This window comes from Neophocaena asiaeorientalis, unplaced genomic scaffold (assembly GCF_003031525.2).
Source record: "Neophocaena asiaeorientalis asiaeorientalis breed wild unplaced genomic scaffold, Neophocaena_asiaeorientalis_V1.1 scaffold150, whole genome shotgun sequence".
Lineage (NCBI taxonomy): Eukaryota > Metazoa > Chordata > Mammalia > Artiodactyla > Phocoenidae > Neophocaena > Neophocaena asiaeorientalis.
In genome coordinates, this window is record NW_020176571.1 from 16,328,821 (window position 1) to 16,354,471 (window position 25,651).

At 39.0% G+C, this 25,651-nt stretch overlaps 2 protein-coding genes across 2 annotated transcripts in view; one reads left to right on the plus strand and one right to left on the minus strand.

Moving 5' to 3' along the window:
• SPX (spexin hormone) overlaps positions 1-4,968 on the plus strand; it is an 8,902-nt gene extending 3,934 nt beyond the window's left edge. Inside the window, exon 6 of the mRNA XM_024733409.1 lies at positions 3,941-4,968. Coding sequence (XP_024589177.1) covers positions 3,941-3,999 — 59 coding nt within the window. The 3' untranslated portion in view covers positions 4,000-4,968. The remainder of the gene's footprint in view (positions 1-3,940) is intronic.
• A 3,939-nt stretch (positions 4,969-8,907) lies between these two features.
• The window catches only part of GYS2 (glycogen synthase 2), a 57,537-nt gene continuing 40,793 nt past the window's right edge, over positions 8,908-25,651 (minus strand). The window contains exons 12-16 of the mRNA XM_024733243.1: positions 17,149-17,275; positions 13,723-13,818; positions 12,660-12,823; positions 11,497-11,577; positions 8,908-9,198 (exon numbers count right to left, since the gene is read on the minus strand). Of these exons, the coding sequence (XP_024589011.1) occupies positions 8,977-9,198; positions 11,497-11,577; positions 12,660-12,823; positions 13,723-13,818; positions 17,149-17,275 (690 nt within the window). The 3' untranslated portion in view covers positions 8,908-8,976. The remainder of the gene's footprint in view (positions 9,199-11,496; positions 11,578-12,659; positions 12,824-13,722; positions 13,819-17,148; positions 17,276-25,651) is intronic.

The window sequence follows — 25,651 nt, forward strand, 5'->3', positions numbered from 1 at the left end:
GCAAATGGAAGAAGTGGGGATAAAGAGTTCCTTTTTTTTTTTTTTTTTTGCGGTACGCGGGCCTCTCACTGTTGTGGCCTCTCCCGTTGCGGAGCACAGGCTCCAGACGCGTAGGCTCAGCGGCCATGGCTCACGGGCCCAGCCCCTCTGCGGTATGTGGGATCTTCCCGGACCGGGGCATGAACCCGTGTCCCCTGCATCGGCAGGCAGACTCTCAATCACTGCGCCACCAGGGAAGCCCTAGAGAGGTCTTCTGAAATCAGAGAAGGTCCGCGGCTGACTTGATTGGGTGGAGGGGATTATAATACTGAATTCAGCAAATCTGCATTTATGCCTGCTAGGTGCCAGGCACTGTGACAGGTAGAGAAGAAAATGGATTAAACAAAAGCAAGAATGAGAATGGCCTTTGCAGTGAAAAGGCAGTTTGAACAGTCAGTAGGACAGTAGACTGTGAGAGTCATGGCCATAGTATAGCTATGACTACAACTACTGTTACTACTCCCTCTAGCTAATAATTATTGAGGGTTTTACTATAATGCAGTGGGTCAGGCACTGTTCCAAGCACTTGATACGGATTAATACATTTATTAATAATTCATTAATCCGTAACAAATGAATTACCTCCTAGAATTACCCACTGTCATTATCTACACTTTACAGACGAGGAAATAGAAGCACAGAAAGATTGAGTAGCTTGCCCACTATCACATTGCAGGTACATACTAGTACTGGGATAAAAGAACAGGGGGTAACTTATTCTACATCTGAGAATCAATCAGATGGTCCATGGATTTTTACCAGAAAGAGGACATGATGAAGGAAGATGAAACTGGTTATTGCTTATAGGGTAACCATAAGAGCAGTTACAATAGCTACAATATGGGAACATCTACTGTGTGTCAGATATTAATGCTAATCTTTATAGCCCAGAAAACTGACCCTTCCTGAGCTGTATATACTTTCCTAAGGTCCACATAGAGTGGAAGTGATATGGGGAGTTTACACAGCAGGAAGTGATATGGGGAGTTTAACTCAGGCCTGTGGGATGCTGTAGCTCTTTCAGCTATGCCCTGCCGCCTCTCAGATGGATGGTGTTGAAGAGGAAAGGCCAGAGTGATGATGTCAGTGAGAAACTAAGGCAGTCATTCAGGAGTGGAGTAATGAGGTCAGTGGGAATGGAGGCTCAGCCCTGAGGCATACCGGAAGGAAGAGCAGATAAAAATCAAGGTCCTCGTGTAGAGCACAAGGAACTATATTTAATACCCGTGTAATAAATCATAATGGAAAAGGATATGAAAAAAATATATGTATAACTGAGTCACTGCTGTACAGAAGAAATTAACACAACATTGTAAATCAACTATACTTCAATAAAATTTTAAAACGAAAGAGAATCCAGAGTCAAGCACATTTTTAAAGTGTTTTTGTGAGTTTAAAATGGTGATACTGACAAATGAAAATGCCTGTGGTTATAATTAAGGTTCAGTTTGAGGTGATGGAGACTTTCCAGTGGATAAAGGTGTATAGGTCACTGGTTCTCTGCTCTCCATATGTGGACTGGTTCCATCAGAGTTCTCTGTAGAACTTGCTGAAAATACAGATTTCTTGGCCTTAGGTCCAGAGAGTCTGATTCCATACTACTTGAGTGAGGCCCCAGAATCTGTATCCTTAAGAAGTTCACTCACATTATTCTGATGATGTCAGGTTTGGGAACAACTGGAAATTCAGAGCCAGTTAATAAAGGTTGGAAACATGAAAATGGAACTCTCTCCTAGGCCTCAGACGTAGTGGGAAAAGGGCAGATAATAAAGGATTTGCCCTGGAGAATACCCAGAGATCAAGGGAAAGGGGGAAAATCATATCAGTGAAGGGACTTCAAAAGGAGCAGGCAGAAAGGTAGGAGGAGAGCCAGAATAAAAGAGAATCTAAGAAGTCGAGGATGGAAAGTTTCAAGAAAGGAGTGATGAGAAGCATCAAATATAGCAGAATGCTTAGTAAGAGTACAGAAATCAAAGGAGAAGGAAGATTGTGTTGGGTAGGAAGGGTCATTAAATCACGGTTCACAAGTCTTCTGCTCAGCCCCTGCCCAGTGGTATGATTTGCTGCTGCCTTGCCCGTCTGAAACCTTGTTTCGAGGGAATTTAGGAAAAGAAGGTAAACTGCAGAGTTAAGAGATTAAGTGGATGCTTACTGGCATGGCTTTCAGAATTCTTGTGATGAAAAGGTGAGAAAGAGTTGAATCATGGGTAGAAGATGCTGCATCCAAGGTGGTCTTTTCTAAATTCAGCATTTGGCACTCTGATTTTTTTTTTTTCCAGCTGCGCAGCGAGGCATGCGGGATCTTAGCTCCCTGACTAGGGATGGAACCCATGCCCCCTGCAGTGGAAGGGTAGAGTCTTAACCACTGGAATGCCGGGGAAGTCCCTCTTACTGATTTTTGAAGTCAGTAGGAGGACAGTGAGGTTGGAGATGGATTGTTAGTGAAGTCTGAGATTTAATTGCTGGGAGGATGTGCAGAGCCAGAAAGGAAAGTGAGCTGGAATGGAGAAGGTAGAGCTAATTTTAAAGAGGAGGAGAGGAATCTTCATTAGAAACTTTACAGAAGAATGTGACTGTAGGTCTCCATTTCAGGTCTTTGTTGGAGAATAAATTCAAGTTTTTAATTATTGAAGTTTCCGAAGTGGCTTGTCTCTGATGATGAAATGGGGAAACAAAATTTTATTAGTCTAAATGGATGGGAAAGTTTTGGATTCCCATATGATAGATTAATCACTAGTCACCTTTAATATTTTTATTCTGAAGTCCCTAGGTATTATTTGGACTTATTTTATGTAGTGGATTATTATTTTAAGTAGTGGATTGTTACCTTAATGGAGGATATACAGGGATGATTCCTTTCTTTTTTATTTTTTCCTTTCCTTTAAATACATACTAGTATATTTAAAATAGATAACTAATAAGGAGCTACTGTATAGCACAGGGAACTCTACTCAATACTCTGAAATGACCTATATGTGAAAAGAATCTAAAAAGAGTGGATGTTTGTATATGTATAACTGATTCACTTTGCTGTACAGTAGAAACTAACACAACATTGTAAATCAACTATACTCCAATAAAAATTTTTAAAAATAGAAAAATAAAATTTTTTTAAAAAATAGAGTAGCTGATAATCAGCAGTATTCTGAAGTTTGCTACCAGTTCAGGTTAAACTATAACTCAGATATTCCAACCATATTGTAACTAACTAAGGGAAAGTGGTTTTCTCTAGAGATGACCTTACATAAAATGAGGAACAGAAGTTTGCCTCTGGCAGCTTCCTCTCCCTTCCCCATCCTCAGTTTCAGCCCTTCAACCCATTTTTAGTCCCAGGAATCTGCTGTCATCTCAGTCCGCTGTCTCCACCCCAGAGGTGATTCTTCCTGCTCTGAAGTTGTGCAGTCCTGCCCAGCTAACAAGTGTCCCTTCTTTTTGTCTTACTTCCACCCCAGACATCTAGTTCAACTTGTAAGAGAATATGTGCAAATGTGTTCCTCTGTCATCTTTCCCAGCTAAAATGCATTTTAACAGGAAATACAGAAACCGTACCTTGATGCAAGTAAATGGTTCTACTGAGGGGTATTTTAGACATGAGGCATATTTAGAGCAAGGCATGTGGCCTTTTCAGATTTCTACCAAACACACCATGTAATAGTTAAATTCACTGTAGAGATTCACATGTCAGATGTGAATTCCTCAATGCATACCAAGCTGAGGGGGAAATTTTTGAAACAAAATCAATCAAAATCCAATTTGGGGGTGGTTTCCATAGCAGAGTGCCTGAGTTGACATAATGTAGGGGGGCAAATGTTTATCTCCTGAGGTTCTCTTCATCTTATATTTTCTTCTTACAAAACACAGGGTACATGTTTATGTTATGTATTTTTTTTTATCCTTACAGCTGGAGAAGAAAACTTTGATCAAACCAGATTCCTAGAAGATAGTCTGCTAAACTGGTGAAAATATACCAGATTCCATTCAATTATAGTTCTGTTCTTGTTGAAAACATGAACCATGTGAATAAAGCCTGTGGACCCTTTTTATCTTCATTTGTAATCTTAGGAACATGTGCAGCTAGTTTTATTCTTTCAGAAGCTAAAGTGATGTTGAGTTCTTAGTGAGAACATCGTTGCTTTCTTCCATTGCTTCAGGTCCTGTTTAGATGGCCTTGTGTCTTACTCTTGAATTTTTTAGCCCATTTATAATTATTAGGTTGAAGACTCTTGAGAGTGTTCTTTCGTTTTGTGACAACAAATACCCATCTTGATCTAATCATTCTTAGTTGCTTTTTTTCATTCTGTTAGAATCTCCTCTCCTTTTCCCCCTTTTCTCACCTCCAAGGAGGGTGAGGCGGGGAAGCATGGCAAGATGGGAAAGAGTAGAGTGTGATTCTTTTAGTATCCAGGAGAGGTAAGTTGTCAGGAAGGGAAGAGGGAAGGGATGACTGGGAAGAAGCCCTGTGATCAGACACTGCAGTGTGGTTGCTGAGAGAGGGGACCCTTGGTGAGACTGGAGCCAGTGGAAGGTTCTACAGCTGGAAGCTCCCCCTTGTGCTCTCTGGGGATCTCCCCGAATTCAGTTTAGAAACAAGGATCTAAAAGTTACTGGGAAATAAGCAGATGGAAACACACGCTGCTCTTGTACAAAAGAAACAAAGCAGTTTTTTAGAGGTAACCCATTTTCCATGGCTAAACAGACTCAAACACTACTTACTCTAATTGACTAGAACTCTAGGCTTTATTTGACATAAAAACATAACATAAAGGCACCCTGATACAAAATGCATGGTAATATGCCTAATTTATTCATTTTTTTAACTCAACTAGGGTTCAGTACTATCTGAAAAATAAAATACACACATACCTACAGCAAGCATGTAGTATATTTATTTGGAATTACAATACGACCATCATGTTCATTATTTTTGACTTAATTACTTGAGAGTTGTTATTGATAAATGTCACAAGTAGAAAGTATTGTCCATTCTTATTGTCATCAGTATATAGCTATTAGCCAGTAGCTAAAGAATATCATTATGTGAATGTCTCTGTAACTTAGAATTACAATTTTACTGTGTTAAGTAATCAAAACCCTGCTTATAAGATTTGTCTGTATCTCATTTCATAATTGAATAATGAAACTGTATTCAAGTTAATGTAACATTGATGTCTGCCAAAAAAATAATATGCTAGCAATAAAAAAAAAATCTATGTGGCATTATAATAGGTGCCTGTCATTAATTATTGTTTGATTTTAAAGTGGATTTTCTAGACAGTGTATATGTCCAGTTTATTGAGAATTATGTACTCACCTGACATAGACTTGTACATATGGACTACTTAAATACTATGTCTAGTCCCAGAATACATTTAAAGTCTATCTTACAAAGTAATTCTTCTACAACTAGAACAATCTCAAGTATTTCCCACTGAAACAGAGTTTGTAAAAGCTGTCTAAATGACCAACGGCTGTTATAATATCAGCTACAATATTACAAGTACTTGAATTTCCTGAACATTGTTCTGCTGTACAGATATGCACATTAACCCAGTAGTTGCATGTGCCCGGTTTGCTGTAACTTTCTATCTCTCCGGGGGTGTCTTTGCAATTCTCTTTGTTTCTATCTTGTTCAAAACTGAAATGAGTAAGTGATCAGTGCTCAAAACTTTTCACGTTGTATGGCTTGTCTTTTAAAATTGGAAAATATATGCCCCCTGTGCAGGTCCATGTACTAGAATACCCCACCTCCAGATAGGACTTGCAGCCCCTTTCACCCCGTTCCAGTTGCTCTTCCCCTCTTTGCCTCTATAGCCTTCTTCCCCTGTGGCTACGTGGCCTCCAGGGTGGGCTCTCAATTACTCTCTGTTCCCCTGGTTTTCCCCAGTGGATGACTCCTCTCCCCCACCATAGTGATCCTAAGCAAGGAGAGAAGGTGAGAGGTTAAAATCAGCCTCCAACTAGCATTTCTTCTTTACCTGCTGATGAGAAATAAAAGTCTATATCCTACCAACCCTGAGTTACGTTATTTTACCTTGGCCTCAGGAGAAAGAGGAGTTGGGAATGTAACCTGTTGGTCTCCTCCTACTGGACTATAAATCCCTTAAGGAAATGTTCACGTCTAACTTGATTTTATCCTTACAACCACAATGTGAAGTGGGCAGTTGTATCTCCCACATTACTTCACAGAAATTTAGGATCATCCTAGGAAGTCGCTTTCAATCTCCTCAAGTACACTTAACCAATCCCTCTTCTGAGACCTCCTTGTGTCCAGGAAAGCTACTAGTATAGCACTTGTAATATTTTATATTCCCATCTGTATATGTAAAGCCAGCTCTGTTCACTCTAGCCCTTACCATGGAAGGAAGGGTGGTACAATGCATAAAAAAAGTCTTGCTGTCAGCTGGCCAGGCACACACAATTTTCCATATTTCCTGTCCTCCAATTTATGGATACATACATTATTTATTATTTTTTCTTTTTTTATACATACTTTAAGAGCATCAATTTTCTGTATCTATGTTTCTCCCAGTAAGACCATTCATTTATGCAACTACTGTGTATAAGGTGCTGTGCTAGACACACAGTCACCTAATAATCCTATTGGTTGTTCCTCACCGAGCTTTGTCAATATTGGGGAAAGAGCAACTAGACACCAGGCTTTGTCAGTCTTGGGGAAAGGGTAACTAAGTGACTGGAGCAAGGGGTTGGAGTCAGGTGGCAGCAGCTGTCTGAATAGAGGACCAAGTACAGGGTAGAAACTGATTCTTAACACATGCCACTCGAAGCCAGGTGTTTGCAAATCAGTCATTTCCATGTGTCCTATACCATTTGTACTAATTTCTAATCAAAGAACTATTCTTTCATTTAAAAAAAAAAACTTGGGCTTCCCTGGTGGTGCAGTGGTTGAGAGTCCGCCTGCCGATGCAGGGGACATGGGTTCGTGCCCTGGCCCGGGAGGATCCCACATGCCGCGGAGCGGCTGTGCCCGTGAGCCATGGCCGCTGGGCCTGCGCGTCCGGAGCCTGTTGCTCCGCAACAGGAGAGGCCCGCGTACCGCAAAAAAAAAAAACAAAAACAAAAACAAAAAAACTTGAATTTTAAAGTTTTTTATTAAGAAGTTATAGCTTCTGTATAGCTCATGCTTTCAGTAGCCGTGGATCAACCAGTTACCAATCAAGAGTATCACTTGAAGACACACATTGCACCACTTTATTAGGGATATATTTTCATGGTTATTGCAAAAGTGAAACCCATTTTATCATGAGATCTTTCTGGCACTTCAGCAAATGAGTATTTGGATTGTAATACAAATCTATTTCATATTTTTTTCTGATCTCCTCTGCAGAGCTTGGAGAGTTGGGTTAATTGGTATCCATTGGGCATTTTTTAAGGATTAGGCTTTAGGTAATTTATTTTCCCTCCTTACAAACCTCTAAACTAGGGAAGTTTGCAACGATCTTCCATTTTGACCTGAGTTGTTGCTTGTATCTGCCATTCTTCTACTCTCCCCTAACAACGGGGTGATAGAGCTGGAGTGCAGTTTTCCACTGGTCCTGCACCATCTGACACACTGTCATTGTTTCTCTTCCCTTATTGCCATCAACAACCCAGCACTGAGAAGACCTAAATTTTTTTAGAGCCCCTACAGACCTGGGCCAACCAAGGTATTCACTGTGATCTAAATGTAACAACATTCAGTTGTGGAAAAAACAATCCATGAGTGAATGTGGGGTTTGGGTTTTGTTTTGTTTTGTTTTTTGCTGATTTATGTTTAACTACATTTAAAGCATTAATATGTTTAACTACACTCATTCAACAATGTCTCAGAGACATTGTCCTTATTATAATTAAGTAGACTCTCTATTTTCTTTTGGCTACTTTTTTTAAAAGATAGTTTTAAATGTTATCCTTCATAAGGCACTATTTTATAGTAGGTGTTTTTGCACATATTATCTTATTTAAATGTCTAAAAGAATTTTAAACATTATCAATGCAGTTAAATCTTTAAATATTGATATATTTATTCATATGGATTTAACAATTTATCACCTATGGAAGACTGACCAAGTTTTCAAAAAGGCTTTCCTTTTAAGCAATAGAAAAAAACTGTTACAGTCAGATGGTACAGTACAATGGTAACATCTCCTGATCATTAACTTGAGAAGTGACCTTGTACATATGCATTAATATGTATCAACATCTGGATTTAGGGTAGCTACTGTCCTATGGAATTTGATTGTCTGCAAAGCTAGGTATAAATTCATGGTTCTGCCTCATGTGAAAAATAAAAATAATCACTAAAGACCAAATTACTTGAAATATAAAGGTAGAACACATTCATAGCTAAGATCAGGATCCTTTGTGGGGGAAATGGCAGATTGGTTTAGCAGGTAGCGCTTCCCTGGTGGCGCAGTGGTTGAGAGTCCACCTGCCGATGCAGTGGACACGGGTTCGTGCCCCGGTCCAGGAAGATCCCACGGGCCGCGGAGCGGCTGGGCCCGTGAGCCATGGCCGCTGAGCCTGCGCGTCCGGAGACTGTGCTCCGCAACGGGAGAGGCCACAACAGTGAAAGGCCGCAAAAAACAAACAAACAAACAAACAAAACACTAAGCCAAGGATTATGGTGATGATAACTAAAAATCAGCATTAGGAAATGAAAATTCTTATCGCTTAAAATAACCATTTAAAAAACACTTCCATTCTTCCTCCTTTAATTAACACTCTTCCTAGAGCCCGAACTGACAGGGGTAAAAGGAGTTGGATTTTATTATAAATTACAAAATTGCCGTTCACTTAATCTCCTCCACTTTTTAGGCAGAGAATAAATCCCATTGTTATACTGAGGAGAAGAGAATGAACCACGTGACATTTTCATTTCTTTCAGTAATCATTCTTACTATGTTCTCACTGAATTAGCCTGTTCGACCAGAGTGGAATTCAATTCTTGTATTCGCCGTGCAGCTTCTTCTTCACACGAGGAACGTGATTCAGAGACAATGGCGACTTGATATTTAACCGATCCCTTTCAGCCTCCTCTTCCTCATCGTATCTTTCATCCTCATTCTCATCCTCCACATCGCTGCTCTGAGGACTAGAGACCTGAGATCCTGAAGGAGAAGGTGGTACTGAGGAAGGCCTGGGATATTTAAACCCTTCTGTCTGCCAAAGACAAAAATAAGACACAAAACATTAGAATGGCTTTTTGATTTTTCAATGATGTACACACTTGGCATGTGCATTTAATAAAAAACACAGTTGGATTTTTTGGTCTGTTCAGGGGCTATTAACTTTGATTTATCTTGATTCTGGTCCAACCACGCTCAAGAGAGACTCCTTAAATAAATAGCTTTCTTTTATCAAGCACTGAAATGTGCCAGGGGCTATATACATATGACCTTTTTTTTTTTTTTTTTGCGGTACGCGGGCCTCTCACTGTTGTGGCCTCTCCTGTTGTGGAGCACAGGCTCCGGACGTGCAGGCTCAGTGGCCATGGCTCACGGGACTAGCCGCTCCGCGGCATGTGGGATCTTCCCGGACCCGGGCACGAACCCGTGTCCCCTGCATCGGCAGGCGGACTCTCAACCACTGCGCCACCAGGGAAGCCCCATGTGATCTTATTTAATCTCTGACCAATTTGTTCTTTCCGCTGACAGAAGAAAATTGAGGGTCCAAGAAGCCAATGGTTTGCCCAAGATCAAACGGCATGTAAGTGGTAGAGCAAAGAGTGGTTCCAGGGCTGTTATCGTCCCAGAGCCTTTAATATCAACTGCCATGATACACTGTTGAGATTATCAGTGTCTATGTCATCCTTCAGATTTGCTCAATCCAATTCCAGAACATGAGCAGCCTGGATATTCCATGGACAACACCCACTAGAAAGGTTCCTGGAAGTCAGGCCACTTCACTGACCACCCGTTCCTTCTATTTCAGTTAATGAGCAAACATCACTAGGTTTTAATCAATTGCCCTTCTTCCTAAGATGCTCTGAGATAACTCATTTGATAAACACATACTAAGCACCACCTATGGGGCAGGAGGAAATAAAGATGAAAAATAAGATCCCTGCTCTCTAGGAGTGCAGACGCTTCATCAATCAGGAGGACAAATGTGAAAATTGTTACAGCACATATCACTCTGGATTTCAACTATTTTTAGACATTATTATGTCATACATGTAGGCTCATTTCAAGGCTCAGATACTTTACCTGAAAGCAATACCAAAAAAAAAAAAAAGAGCTGAGTCCTACACTTAGGGAGCATAGGAGCTCAATACTTATTATATACTTATTTGCATTAGTTGAATAAATGAATGAATATAGCTGAATTATCATCAAGAGCAGTGACCACCTCTGAATAAGCTAAGCAAGTCACTCTGTTAGAATCATGGACATGGGAAGTGGAATTTGTATACTGAGGGATTTACAAAACTCTTTCATTTTCTCTATGAGCAAATTTTCCCTTGGGTTAACGTTCTAGATCTGGTCCCCAGACACCAAATAGAGGTGGAATATAAGGTATTAGGCAAAACTGTTTATAGTGAAAGTGGCTCCTGATTGAAAAATTACACCTGCTTTTGGAGGATCTATAAATACTTGATGAAGGTCTCTAGTATTTGGAAATCCTTGAATTTGATGACTCTTGTAATTGCTCACATTCCTTGTGGAGACCATAGAAGCTTATCTGTGAGGATTTACGTGAGATGTTGGGTCCTGTGGGGTGTGGAACTGCTAAGCTAAAATAGATCTCATAGTCAATGATATGGGTTTCATCTTTTACACCTAAGTTTTCACCTGGTGGGTAGGGAACAGAGAAGTTTAGCTCTTGGACCTCTGTGTAGACTCCTGTAAGGACTAATTCCACTGAAGAGAAATGCCTGATACTGCCCTACTTCAAGCTGTGTTTCCTTCTCAGTGAATGTGATGACAAGTAATCTGCTCTAGCCTTAAGAGTATAAATATCTAAGGGAAAATTAGAGGAAGACTCCCTGGTAGGCGCTGTTGAATCTCCATGCATAAATGTTCATCTAGTCCAATTTCTCCCGTGGTGTTCGAATTCACTATTACTCTTGCCAAGTCGTCGCCCTACATTTCAACATCTCCTTGGATAGCAAATTCACTTCCAATGAGAGCAGGCCAGTTTATTTTTTGACAACCCTCAAAAGAATGGATGTCTAACAGAGGTTTCAGGCACTCAGGCAAGGAGAGTTTTCATATGAAAGTGCTTCTCCAGTGGCATGGATTAGCTGACTTCTCAGCCTGTGTATATAAGCTAACTCTGAACTGAGGGCTTAGACTTGGTCTGATTTGTCAGTTTCTCTGTCTGCTTTGTAGCAACACTATGAAAGAGTACAATCGTTTGTGAATTTAGCTACTTCCAAATAAAAGGTATTGTTAGGACTTTTACCATATGTAAGACATTTAGCTTTCAAAACAAATAAACAATACATAAAACATTTACCATTGGTGGCGATGTGGTTTCCGTGTGGAATTTATCTGGAAAAGCTCTGCTTAATGTCAGGTGTCTGGCATGCTGGTAATACTATGATAGAAAACCAACCCATGGGTTAAAAAAGATGTATATTTATATATTTATATCTCAATAACCAAGTTGATGTATAAAATCTTTTTCTCCTACTTATAAATATATCTTTTTTAAAGTGGCAGATTTTATTCATCCTAAATTTAAGAATCAGAAAAAAATATGACAGTTTATAGCTTTATCATTTTTCAGGGAATAAGTAAAGAAATACTATCAAAAATTGGAGGGGAAGGACATACTGGCTTTATTGAACTCTGAATTGAGCACTAAGGAGACTGAAAACATTGGTTTTACTCTATAGAGAAGCAGTGTGGCACGGAGAAAAAGACGGGGCCTGAATAATCAGACACACTGGCTTTAAATCCTGCTTCCGACCTTACGTAAGAAACATAGCTTCTAAGGGGCTTATCATCCTGCTTTCATTATAAAATGAAGACAGCAAAATTAATCTTCCTGGGTGGAAATGAGCGTGACTACTGGCATTAGTGTGTGTAGATACTCAGCTGATGGCCGTATCTGTCATTTGTCAGCCAGAGTTGAGCAGTATCTAAGCAGATACATTATGTGAAGGCAAAGTCAATTTAGTTTTTATTAAATCATCCACTGCTAAGATATATGAACGTCTGAGTATTTATAAGCTAATGGCAGGATTGAAAGGAGGTATTTCCTGTACCTGTCATTTTGAGAAACAAGATTATTTCCACTCCCCACTGTAGTTGAGGAATGTGATCATATTATCTCTTAGAGTGAAACAAACTAGGGACTTTTCCCTTGATTTCCTCATCTTCATGAAACCCTGTAAAGCATCAAGTTAAGCCCAGGTGATAGAATAATTAGTAAGATCATGGCTAGATGCTGCTAGACTGGCTGTTCTGGTCTCAAACTAAATATGAAAAATTGGGGTTGGGACTTTGCGAATTCACATGAAGTTCAAAGGTATTCATATTAAGTACGTGAAAACATCACTGAGATCTTAACGATGATACAGACTTGACCTTGCAGATTACACCTCGAATCAATTCTTTTATCGTCCAGTGGGATTTTTAAAGGGGTCCTCTGTGTGTTATCATAAACTTGCTTACTCTGCCTAAGTATCTCCAATCCAGAAGGTCTGAAAGCCTCTCGGTCCGGTTCCTCTGAATGATCCTCTGGCGGCGTGACTGTTTGCAAAATCCATAGAGAAACCGAGTCAGCTGATTGCAAGAATCATCCAGTGAGCGGAATCGCCTGTCAACGATGTAAATACCTGAGGCACACAAAAGCCAGAGCGCAAGTCAAGATAAGGCTAACCTGAAAGCACTTCTACTGTTCCTTAGGGTCTATCGCGAACTGCGTGATTATCCACTCCCTGACTCCCCTACTGCCTCTGCTTTACCTTTTCCCTTCTGAGACTGTATTTCTCCTGTGATTTCCTTCCAATGGCTCAAAATTGTCACCAACACACAGCCAACAAAACAGATCTTGCTAAAGAAAATCTGGCAGTACAGGGATACCTCGGATCAGTGATCATCCTTGGGGCTGCTCACTGACCAGAATCCCCGGGGTGGGACCTGGGTCTCAGTGCTTTTTAGGTTCCCCAGTGTCCCCACTGTGCAGCCACGGGTGAGGACCAGAGCTGTCAGCCAAGGAAAGACAACAGTGATAATGCAATTCTAAAAGACCAGAGAATCGGCAATGCCCAGGCAGAGCATCCAGCCCATTCTAACTTTTCTTGCTGCTAGGCTGCATGGACATATAGATGGTGATACCATCTGCCATCTTATATGTGAATTTTGATAACTTGGCATGGAACTTATAAAAGAATTATGCTGATCGATACATGTACTCTAAAGCCATGGTTATTGTGCTTGTCACTTCTAGGTAATAGAGGGCCAAATCAGTTCAGAAAAATAAAAAGGTGAAAAGGCAATGTTTGTCCAAGTTTAGCGCTTCTTTTGTAGTTTGTCATTTGAGTAATATGTTCAATATTAATATCATTCGAATCTTTTCTATGGACCATATAATGAAATCTACTTTTAATTAAACAAGAAGTATAAAAAGTTTAATCCTCAAGATAGCGTTAGAGTCGGGCTCTGTAAAGACCCCGTGCTTTGTTTGGTTAGAGGTCCCTTCTCCCCCAGTTGGGTTCATGATGAAAATCCTCACCATATGCAGTGGGATCAGTCACGTGCTCCTCCATGAAACAGCCAAAGCCAGAGAGGTTGGTGGTCACACTGGGGATACCCATCACAGTGCATTCGGCTGCCAGGGGAAATAGACAAAGGCTTGGCTTCAAACCAGCAACAACATCCTCTTACACACACAGAGAAGGAAAAGCCCCAGTCCACCTAGTAATAGCAACATTTATTTTATGCCAGGCACGGTACTAAGCTCCTTACATACATGAACTAATTTAATCTTCTCAACCACCCTAGGAAGTTAGGCTACCATTATCCCCATCTTACACACGAAGACATTGAGGCACAGAGAGATTAAATAGCTTCCTCAACTTCACCAAGCCAGGCAACGTGGTAGAGCTGGGATTTGAAGAGCCCTTGCTCAGAACTGCTACCCTACACTGCCTCCCTCATTCCAGCTGGCTTTGTTTTTTGCTCTGTTCTAAGCTTGTGTCACTAAGTACTTGGCAAGTTTACGGGGTATGTAAATATGTTTTGGAAAGAACCAGCTCCTCCAACATTTTCACCTCTCTTGCCACCAACCCCTTCCACTTTCTCGGGTGCTCCACTTTCTCATGGTGCCAACCCATGGTTTCTTTCAATCTTCTACCACCTTTTAGTCAAAACCCTTTTTTTAGACAATATCAGATGTGTCCTAAGACATGTTAACACACTGAAGGATGTTTGAATTGTTAACATGAAATTTATATTTTATTATGGAATTTCTCTTGGTTGGCTAGTGGGGATGAGTGGATAAAAAGAGATTTCCTCATGACCCATGTACTCCTGTTCTGCAAGTATTTCCTCTTGGTTTAGGTCTAGAGAACAGTGGTTTCCGAATTTGAGGGAAGACGGTAGAGCAGAGGAAGGTGGGGCGGGGATTATTGACCCATTTGAGAATCAGATGAAAACTCTGGAACTCCTCCCCAGAAAAATTTTGCCTACAATTCTATGGAAATACACAGATCCTTATTTCTATTAAATACTCATTGACAGCCATATAATAAAATGCCAGGGACCCATGTAAGCTCAATATATGTTCCCTGAGTGAATTTAATGAAGTCAGCGTTTATCTTCACTGGGTTTTCTCAAAACACGAAACACAGATTTTAACACTTTCTGGAGTGAGAGTTAGTACAGCATAAAACAATTATGTAAAAAAAGTTAGAGACGTATCTAATATGCTAATGCCAAATGTATACCACCAGAGGTTTTGTTGTTTCTATAAATAAGGAGGGACCAACTTCTTTTGGTTAATTTATTATTTATTTATTTATTTTGGCCACTCCATGAGGCTTGTGGGATTTTAGTTCCCCAACCAGGGATCAAACCCGGGTCCTCGGCAGTGAGAGCATGGAGCCCTAACCACTGGACAACCAGGGAATTCCCCTTTGGTTAATTTAAAACAGAGAATGACTCATTCACTATAGGGTACACATTTCTCACATCCTTTTTTCCATCTACTTATTTTTCACAACACATTTGCTGGCCTTTATCTTAACACACTAAATATATTTCCTCTGTCATTTCATGTTAAGTTAACTTTGTCCTATAAAATGATATTCTGGCAGAAAGGCTGCTGTAAGTTAGATACATTCTCTTTTAATATAAATGACTTCCCACATTCCCTTGGTCACTCATGCTTTGGTTTTGTACTTCTTTGCTCTCAATATTTCCAATCGTAACTTATGTTACTTCCTAGAAATAATAGGAATAAGAGCCTATAACAAAGTTTTAAGTTCATCAAGTGAATTGTTTTCGTGTATCTCAAAAGATACTCTATTATAAGCAATTTAAGACAACTATGCGGGCATTTCATAGGTAAGAAGACACTGCCTTGAGGGAGACGCAAGAGGAAAGAGATATGGGAACATATGTATATGTATAACTGATTCACTTTGTTATAAAGCAGAAACTAACACACCATTGTAAAGCAATTATACCCCAATAAAGATGTTAAAAATATATATATATATTGATATATACATCTATATATATATATGCACACTTTCACACTAAGTGAAACATTTCATTAGAAAAATAAAAACAATTATAAAATAATAAAAATTTTAAAAAAAGAAGACACTGCCTTCACAAAAGTGGAATTTGTGCGGAGAACAATTTTTAGAACTACAAGAGAGGTAGCTGGAGGAGTTAGATCAATAACTTTTCTCTGTCATGCTTCAAGAATGGATAATTCTTTTTCAAACTTCCCCCAAAAGTTCTAATGGTTTTACAGCTGCTGGCAAATCATTCTTGGTGGAGCCTAGAACAATAGAATAGGACCTATGTCAAAAGATGAAGAGCCTTCATGTCACTCCTATTGTAAAGATTATAGTATCCTACTTATACAGAATTTTAAATTCCACACTAAAATTCTGGGATCAACATGTAAAGATTAGAAAAAAATCTTCTTCATAATTCAGTCTATGACCTCTCTAACCCTGACTGCTGCTGCCCTTTACTTGGCCTATAATGACATTGAGATGAAGAAGGCAAAATGTATTCATTATAAATAAATATGTTTTCTGAGCCTTTTCTTTTACAATTATAAATGGAATTATATCTATACTGGGAGGAAAATCGCTGTTTACCAAGAAGATAGAAAAGCCATCATTGTCTTCTTTGCATTGGCATATATTTAAAGTACTTGTTTCTTTTCTAATTAGGCATTTCAGTACAAATACAAATTGATGGCTCTTGATGCTAATGGCAACCATGCTAGTAGGGACCAGAAAAGAAAAATAGATAGTGGATCTGAGAATCCACCATCCGAACAGAAAGGGGGGCAGGTGGAGGGTCTGAACTGAACTATGTCATTGGGCATAATACCTACCACTGAACTGGCATTCTATGTTAAAAGTACCTCATTTTTGAAAGACAAGGGTGTGAAGATGACTTCCCACTGTTCATCTCTTTATACTATTTGTGTCTAAAACCATATGAATGTGTTATCTAATTAAAAGATACATATATCCTTTCATTAAAACAAAGAATTCTGAAATAAATTTTAGAACAATTTTAGAAACAAAAATTGTTTCTCATATTAACCTCCTTGCAGTTAATTTCGCCTTCATATTAATGGGTAGGACTAGTGAAGATATAATCTTTATAAAACATTCTTTTTCTTTGGAATGCAATGAGGCAACAATTCAGATACTACCTAAAATATGCCCAACCACAATCTCCTATACTTACATAAAAGATTATGTATTATGTCCTTACTCTTAGGTCAGGAGCTACAAAACTTAAAATGGACCCCTGGGATAGATCCAACCATTTCTACTAAGGTTTTGGTTTTGTAGTTTTAAATGACATATCATTTAGAAATGACATATCAAATATTACATATATGTGCATAAAATAATATACTAATAAAATCTAAAACACTTCACAATCTATACATGTCACATACCTGGAGTATAACCCCAGGGTTCATAGTATGATGGAAATACTCCAAGATGACAACCTCGGACAAACTCTTCATAATCCATGGGTAACAAGGGGCTGGTGGAGGATAGGAACTCTGGGTGCAAAATCACCTGAAAAAGAAAAATTCTAATGAGAAAACAGAGAAAAGAAAGAAGAAATTAAAGCAAAAAATCTGCTACAGTTTTGTTATTTCAATATTTCAATACTATAGAATCCTTGCGTTCTAGATTCTGGGGAAAGAAAGAGAGAGATAAGAAAAAAGAAAAAGGAAAATGTCCGGGTGTTTTTTTCTCCTCTCTCCATTCTCTGTAAATATCTATTCTGAGTACTAACTTTCCCTCAGGTTCCCAGGCCTAGATTAGAGGATAGGGAGTTATTGTATCCATTTTTGTTCTCATGCTAAACTCCTCCAACCCAGACTTTACTGACAACAAAGATTTTACTTGGTTCTCTGACTGCTGGCCCTTGTCTTGTTTCTCAATTTATTCCCACCTTGAGCAGGAAAAAGGGGAGCTACCCTTATATGCCCCAGGCATAAGTTAGCCAAGTGAAATGGAACTAAGGGCTAACTGCAAGCTACCAATGTGATGTCACTGAACTGGAGATGGGAAGGGCAGCAGTACCTCCTTATAGAATATTTCCACCATGTGAGTACGATAGTCATAAACAACCTCATGAGCATAGGTAATAGGAAAATGCAGTAAACAACTAGGATGCAATGAGTTTTGAGCATTACCTTTCTTTTTAGCATAATTGATTTTTTTAAGTTTATGTAATTTAATTTTACACAATGGTTGTGTTTAAAACTGGCCTACAGCATTTCTGAAAATGCAGCAATTGGCTCTCATGCACTGGTATGAGTCCTTTCTTGGAATGCATAGCCTGTAATTTTCTGCAAAGGTGGAGCCCAGATACAGCCAGCTATACTTGGAAAGTTGTGAATAGAATAGCTACTTAACTGGTCACCTAGATGAATGAGTTCTATATCTCCTATTTATTAAAATGATGAATTATAAATTATAATATAATTATAATGTATAAATTATATTATTATCCCAGTACTTTAAAATCTGACTTTAAAAATTTATTAGAAATTATTTTTAATAACTTACTTAGCTATGGGGGGAGGCTGACAGATAACAGAAAACTGGTTTGGTGAGAACTTTCATAAAATGGGGAAATAGGAGAATTATATATATGTTTATGTATAAATTATATATTTTAAAAATTCTATTAAAATTTAATTTTATATGAATTATATATATAGCTATATATAAATACATGTATATATATATATATATAATTTGAAAAAATCCCAAATTTACAGAAAAGTTGCAAGTACAATGTGAAGAGAATTAATATTTTTTCAAGAACCATTTGTGTATAAGTTGCTGACTGGATGCCCATCATCCACAAATACTTAACATGTATTTTCTACAAACAAGAACATTCTCCCTTAAAAAACTAAAAACAGAGTTACTATATGATCATGCAATTCCCCTGGGCATACATCTGCAGAAAACTCTTAATTTGAAAAGCACCCCAATGTTCATAGCAGCACTATTTACAATAGACAAGACATGGAAGCAACCTAAATGTCCATCAACAGGTGAATGGATAAAGAAGATATATATATATACATACCATATATATATTAATATATAGGTACATACACACTCACATATAATGGAATATTACTCAACCATAAAAAAGAATGAAATAATGCCATTTGCAGCAACATGAATGGAACTAGAGATTATCATATTAAGTGAAGTAAGTCAGATAAAGACAAACATGATATCACTTATGTGTGGAATCTAAAAACATGATACAAATGACCTTATTTACAAAATAGAAATAGACTCATAGACATAGAAAGCAAATTTATGGTTACCAAAGGAGATAGTGGTGGGGGGAAGAAAGATAAATTAGGAGTTTTGGATTAATATATACACACTACTATATAGAAAATAGATAAACAACAAGGATAGATAGATAAATAGATAAAATACAAGTTCCCTGTATAGCACAGGGAACTAGACTCAATATCTTGTAATAACCTATAATAGAAAAGAATCCAAAAAGAATATATATATATATATATATATAGAGAGAGAGAGAGAGAGAGAGAGAAAGAGAGAGAGAACTGAATCACTTTGCTATACAGATGAAACTAACACAACATTGTAAATTAACTATACTTCAATTTAAAAAAGAGCATTCTCTTACATAACCACACTATAAGCATCAAAATCAGAAAATTAACATTGATACATCACTACCATCTAATCCTTAAATCCCATTCAACTTTCTCCAGTGGTTCAAATACTGTCCCTTTAAACCAAACAACCCAGTTCACAGTCACATGTCACATTTAGTTGTCACTTCTCTCTAGTCTCCTTTAGTTTGGAAGAGTTTGAGGACTTTCTTGGGCTTTCATGATCTTAACACTTTTGAAGACTACAGTCTAGTTATTTTGAAATTTGATCTTCAGTTTGGGCTTGTCCTTTGCTTCCTCATGGTTAGAGTAAGTTATGCATCTTTGGTAGATATAGCACAGAGGTGTTACTCTGTTCTTCTCACTGCATTGCATCAGATGGCAAGGGATTTACACTTTATTCATTACTTCTGATGTTTACTTTGATCTCTTGATTAAAGTCATGTCTTTTTGGCTTCTCCACTGTAAAATCTTCTGTTTCTCCTTTGTTAATAGTAAGTATTTGAGGGGGAGTTATTTTGAAACTATATAAATATCCCATTCTTCAATAAACTTGTATTGGATTCATGGTTCCTTGTGTTATTCAATGCATTCTAATTCATTGCTATCTTTATTTATTTTGATACTTAAATTGTGCCTAATTTGGCCAGTGGGAGCCCCTTCAAACTGGTTTCTGTAAACTTTTGACAGATCTCCATCATTCTTTGAGCATTTCTTTGATTTTTTGACACAAGAAGAAGTTCTAGACTCAACTTTTACTTTTCCTGCCACAGCCCTAGAAGTAACAATTTCTTCAGTGAGTCCTGGTTCCTTTTAGTGTAGAATGATATAAAGACCTGGGTGTTAGATGTGCTCATTGTTATTGGGCTGTTACAGGTCCTCTCAGCAGTCAGAGAGACACAATATACAACACACACACACACACACACACACACATCTATACTTAGTTTCATTATCTTTAATACTTATTGGGTCAATCCCTGATATGATCTGAATGTTGTGTTCCCTCCAAAGTTCATATACTGAAATCATAAACCCCCAAAGACGGATGGTATTTGGAGGTGGGGCCTTCAAGAGGTACTTAGGTCACGAGGATGGAGCCCTCATGAATGGGATTAGTGCTCTTATGAAAGAGGCTCCAGGAAATTCTCTGGCCCCTTCAACCATGTGAGGGCATAGTGAGAAGCTGCCATCTATGAACCAGGAAGAGGGCCCTCACCAGAGCATGACCAGGCTGGCAACTTGATCTTGGACTTCCCAGCCCCTAGAACTGTGAGAAATAAATGTCTGTTGTTTAGAAGACAACCAGTCTGTGGTATTTTGCTACAGCAGCTGGAACAGACTCAGACAATACCCCTCCACTTAACTAATCTCTCCACAGTCTCTCTCTCACTCCACTCTGGCTCTGACACCTGCTGTGAGTGTCTCTCCCCAGTGCGTGGACCTTCCCCACCTTGCCTGGGCTCTGACTCCTTTCTATGGACTACCCCAGCATGCCCCCGCTTCCAGTGTAGACGCCTACCTTGTGCTGACCCACCTAATGGCTTTAGAACTGAACTGTTTGGGAAGGAGAAAGAGAAACAGGGAGAGGAAAAGGAAGAGGAAAAAGAAACTTTTTTTAACAACAACAACAAAAGTATTAGACAGCAACAGTTGTCTAATACTTTATATAAGTCACTTTCATGCATATTACCTGATTTAATCTTAGCAACATTGTGTGATGGGGACTGTATACATTCTCATTGTCCTAATTTTAGAAATAAGGAAGCTAAGACTTTAGAAGCATTGGTTATATCTCAGCAGATCCATAAATAGCAAACATGTTAAACTCAAGAAGGAATAAAATGGTAAAAATGTCCAAAACCAGTACCTACAAATGATGGTTTATTCAATCACAAGAATCACAAATTGGTAAAGCAAAAATGGATAAAATATTTTCCTCCACAAAACATAATTTTAATTCCTATTACATATAAAATATTGCACTAGGAAAAGAGACCAAAGACATAGACAGTTGACGGAGTCTGGGCAACCATCAAGTCAGAAGCCCATTGTACTCTGTTGGTAAATATATCAGCAAAGGGGGATTTAAAAGGCATTTCCAAACTTAGGAAAATTTGTACTCTCCAAAGCCCATTTTGGAACATGAAAACATCATGGCTCATTCGTTTTGTTCCCAGCCAAAGAGAATGACAGCACGACTAAAATAAGAAAACAGCTGCCCTGGGTCCTAGAACAGCCAATGGCAGAAGCTCAGGGCAGAGGAAAGGATGCCAGAGGTCAGCCCAAGGTTACAGGGAGGATTAAATGAGATCCTGTATGCAAAGCCCCCCAGCAGAGCACCTGGTTCACAGCAGTACCTGGATCAGTGGGGATAAAACAAATAAACAAAAACTTGTCGGACTGTATTTATCCTGGGAGGGAAGTAAGGTCCCAGGAAGTTAGTTTACTTTCACAGCATGGCTGCACAGTGTCCAGACCCGAAATCTGCCGTCTAGACTTTTCTCACTATACCTTGCAACTGAGGCAGGATGGATGATAAATTCAAGTTTAAACCTGAATCAAATGGTCACATTCATATAAAACACTTGTCAATCCAGTCGGAGAGTTAAGAACCACTCTATAGCCATCTATAAATACGCAGATGATCAAATAGGTACTTATATTAACACAGGCCCTGAATTACTGTCAAGCTTTTAAAGGATGCTATTAATAAAATGAAATACCTAATTCTGAATCGACCAAAGTCTATCTCAGTGCTTTTGAGTGTATATTGTTAGAAAGGGGCTATTCTTTTATTTCTTTTGTGTGTGTTTGCTTTATGATATTAATCAGTGAATATCTGAAAGTGCTCGTGAGTTTAACTGCATAAACACAATTTGTATGAGACCAACTTTTTTCTCCATTCACTCTACATAAGTCATGGACTTTTTTATATTTCTGTGCCTTTTCATCTGCTTCTTTGGCCTGGTGAGCCCACCCCTCTGTTTGCTGATGAACTTGTGCTCATCTATCAAGATGTAGCTGACATATCATCTCTTTTATAAAACATTTTATCAAACCCTTCAGGTAAAAATCAATCCTCTGTCTTCTACTCTAATCAAACTCCGTTCACACTCCTAAAAATAAATGGTGTATGATATGCCAGGGACTGGACTAGTACTAATAAAAGCTAACATTTATTATGCATTTACTCTGTGCCAAGGACTGTGTTAAACATGGTACCTATGGTTTTTATAATCCTCCCAACAATTCTATGAGTGGGGCTATATGATCACCACTTTACAGAGAAGGCTGCGGTACAGGTAGATTAAGTAAACTTACACATTGAATAAGTGGCAGAGACTTAAAACCAGGCAGTGTGAGTACAGTCGTAAAGGACTTCACACACCTTTATAGATGTGTATGGCAGCCCTGAACTTGCCACTCGGATTTCCTTCAAGAGATCCTGGCCTGGGGATCTTGACTGACGGCCCTAAGTGCCTCACCTGTGCATCCATCACAGCGGCTGCTTCTAGCCTGTAAGACCAGCAGGGATGGGTACTAGCGCCAACCCATTTCTGCCCACTGGGTGATTCCCTTAATGGGCAACTTTTACTTGGGGAATCCCTATCCCTATTAATGGAAATCCCTATTCAAACCATTGCATTGAACTGTTCACAGAGTAAGGCACCCATCTGCCTGCAACCTGAAACTTCTGGTAGGTGGAAAGGACACATGAAGATGAAGCACAAAGAAAAGGTTGTTCAATAAAGGAAAATGTATGTAAGAACACTAAGATACTTAAAATAAGTCAACAGTAAACCAAAACACGCACACACCCAAATAAGAATCTTTAGTATTAAGAAAGGAAGCACTGTAGGGACTTCCCTGGCGGTCCAGTGGTTAATACTTCGCTTTCCAATGCAGGCGGTCAGGGTTCAATCCCTGGTTGGGGAGCTACGATCCCGCATGCCTCACCGCCAAAAAACCAAAGCATAAAAAGCAGAAGCAATATTGTAATAAATTCAATAAAGACTCTAATAATGACCCACAGCAAAAAAAAAAATCTTAAGAAAAAAGAAAGGAAGCACTGTGTAATAATTCTGAAATTGTGTTAGCTGTAGTTTGAGTGAACTACAAAGTAGTTTGTTGAAAACTGTCTTTGTACTGTTGAAAACTGCACATGTGGGGGGGGGGTGTGTGTGTGTGTGTGTGTGTGTGTGTTTCCTTCCATTAACTGACAAGCCATATTAGGTGGTTTTGGACCATTGCTTTTCCCCTTTATGAGTCACTATATATAGTGTGGTTATGTGCGTACATTTTTTGTGTAGTTGCTAATTATTATGAATTCTAGTGTTTTGTTAATTACAGTTGACTTTTCTTTCTGCCAAAAAAAAAAAGATAATAAGGCTGAGACTTTTTAAAAACTGGGCTGCAATCTTAGGCTCTTCCTATCTCATCCTTCCTTTTTGCTCTCTCTTCCTTGTGTCTGGCTGCACCTCCCTCCCTGTTCTTGCTTTCAACCTCTTTATCCTTCACAAGCGTTTCTGCCAATAAGTGTTTTCATATCCACTCCTGTCTCCGTGTCTGCTTCCCAGAGGAAAAAATCTTAGAAAATAGGTGAGACATGATCACTGCCTCGAAGAACCCACAGTCTCTGGCGAAAGGGACACATAAATTAAAATATATAGAATTCAATGTGGTAATTCCTAAAATTGCAGAAGATAGAAAGTGTCTTGAGAATACAGGTAAGGCAACAATTGTTCTGTCTGGAGTAGACAAATGTATATTGAGGAAAAGTGTAAGGAAGAGAAGACTTTTAGGTTGGATCCCAAAAGAATTGTTAAAATAACAGAGATAAGGTTATTTCAGAAGGAGAAAGTAATATCAGCAAGTACACAGAGGTATGAAAGTGTTTAATATGTTTAGGAAATAAGTTACTCGTCCATTCCTAGGAAATTGCCTCACTGTTATCACACTTTTATAAACATCAATCTGTATTTATTTCCCTTTCTTTTCCTGAACTTTCATTTTTTAATCCCCTCTTAACTCTTTTTTCTTTAATTTTATTTATTTTTGGCTGTGTTTGGGTCTTCGTTGCTGCACGCGGACTTTCTCTAGTTGCAGCGAGCGGGGGCTACTCTTCGTTGTGGTGCCTGGGCTTCTCATGGCAGTGGCTTCTCTTGTTGCGGAGCACAGGCCCTAGGCGCAAGGGCTTCAGTAGTTGTGGCTCGCGGGCTCAGTAGTTGTGGCTCGCAGGCTCTAGAGAGCAGGCTCAGTGGTTGTGGCACATGGGCTTAGTTGCCCCGCACCACGTGGGATTGAACTCGTGTCCCCTGCATTGGCAGGCGGATTCTTAACCACTGCGCTACCAGGGAAGTCCCCCTCTTAACTCTTGAGGTTTCCTTGGGTCAACACTTTTCTTCATTCATTCCACCTGGTCTTCTAGCATGGCAGGGTCATCATTCCTTGGTCTCCACTACTGCCCACATGCCAATAGCTCCCCTCACAACTGTCCTTATAAACCCCAGACCTATGATTTCTAAGTACGTATTAAGCATCTCAACTTGAATATCTCACACATAACTCAATCTATCAAAAACTGAACTCCATTCGCGACATGACCCTCAAACCAAATTCTTTTGAAGCCTTTCCTTTGTTTTTAGAAAGTATGGGTTACATACTGAAGCCTTGCCTTCTCCCTCTTTCTCACTCTCAGTGTCCACTGGTCACTGAAGTATGGTCTGTTCTGCAGGCAACCATTTCTCCCATCATTCCATTCTCTCCAGCATTTCTGATAAGGCCTTTGGAAGAGGCCCTCAGCATCCCTCACCTGTACTGTTGCAGTAGGTTCTTAATTTGTCTCCATTATATCCACTCATACCTACATTAACGAGTGAGTGCAGGATGAGAAATACATTTAAGAATAGACTATATTTTCCCAAGAAACTTTGCAGAGAAGAGTAGAAAAACATTTAGAAACATCAAGAGGAGACAGGGTTAAGGCAAAGTTTGTTTTTTCATGTGGAAAAATTTAAGAAATATTTGTAGACAGCAAGGGAAGGAGCTAGTAAGCCTACAGTATGAAGAAGGGTAAACAGGGCACATTTCCTCAGAATGTGGGAGGAAATAAGGTCCCAGAAAAACCCTTAGAATCTGAAGGAAAAGAAGTAAGAATGGGTCAAAATCTATACTCGAGGCCAGTATGAAGGGACTCATACGATCTGCTAAAGGAGAAAGAAAGAAGGGACAGTGAGACCTTTCCCTTTGAAAAGATTGGTAAAAG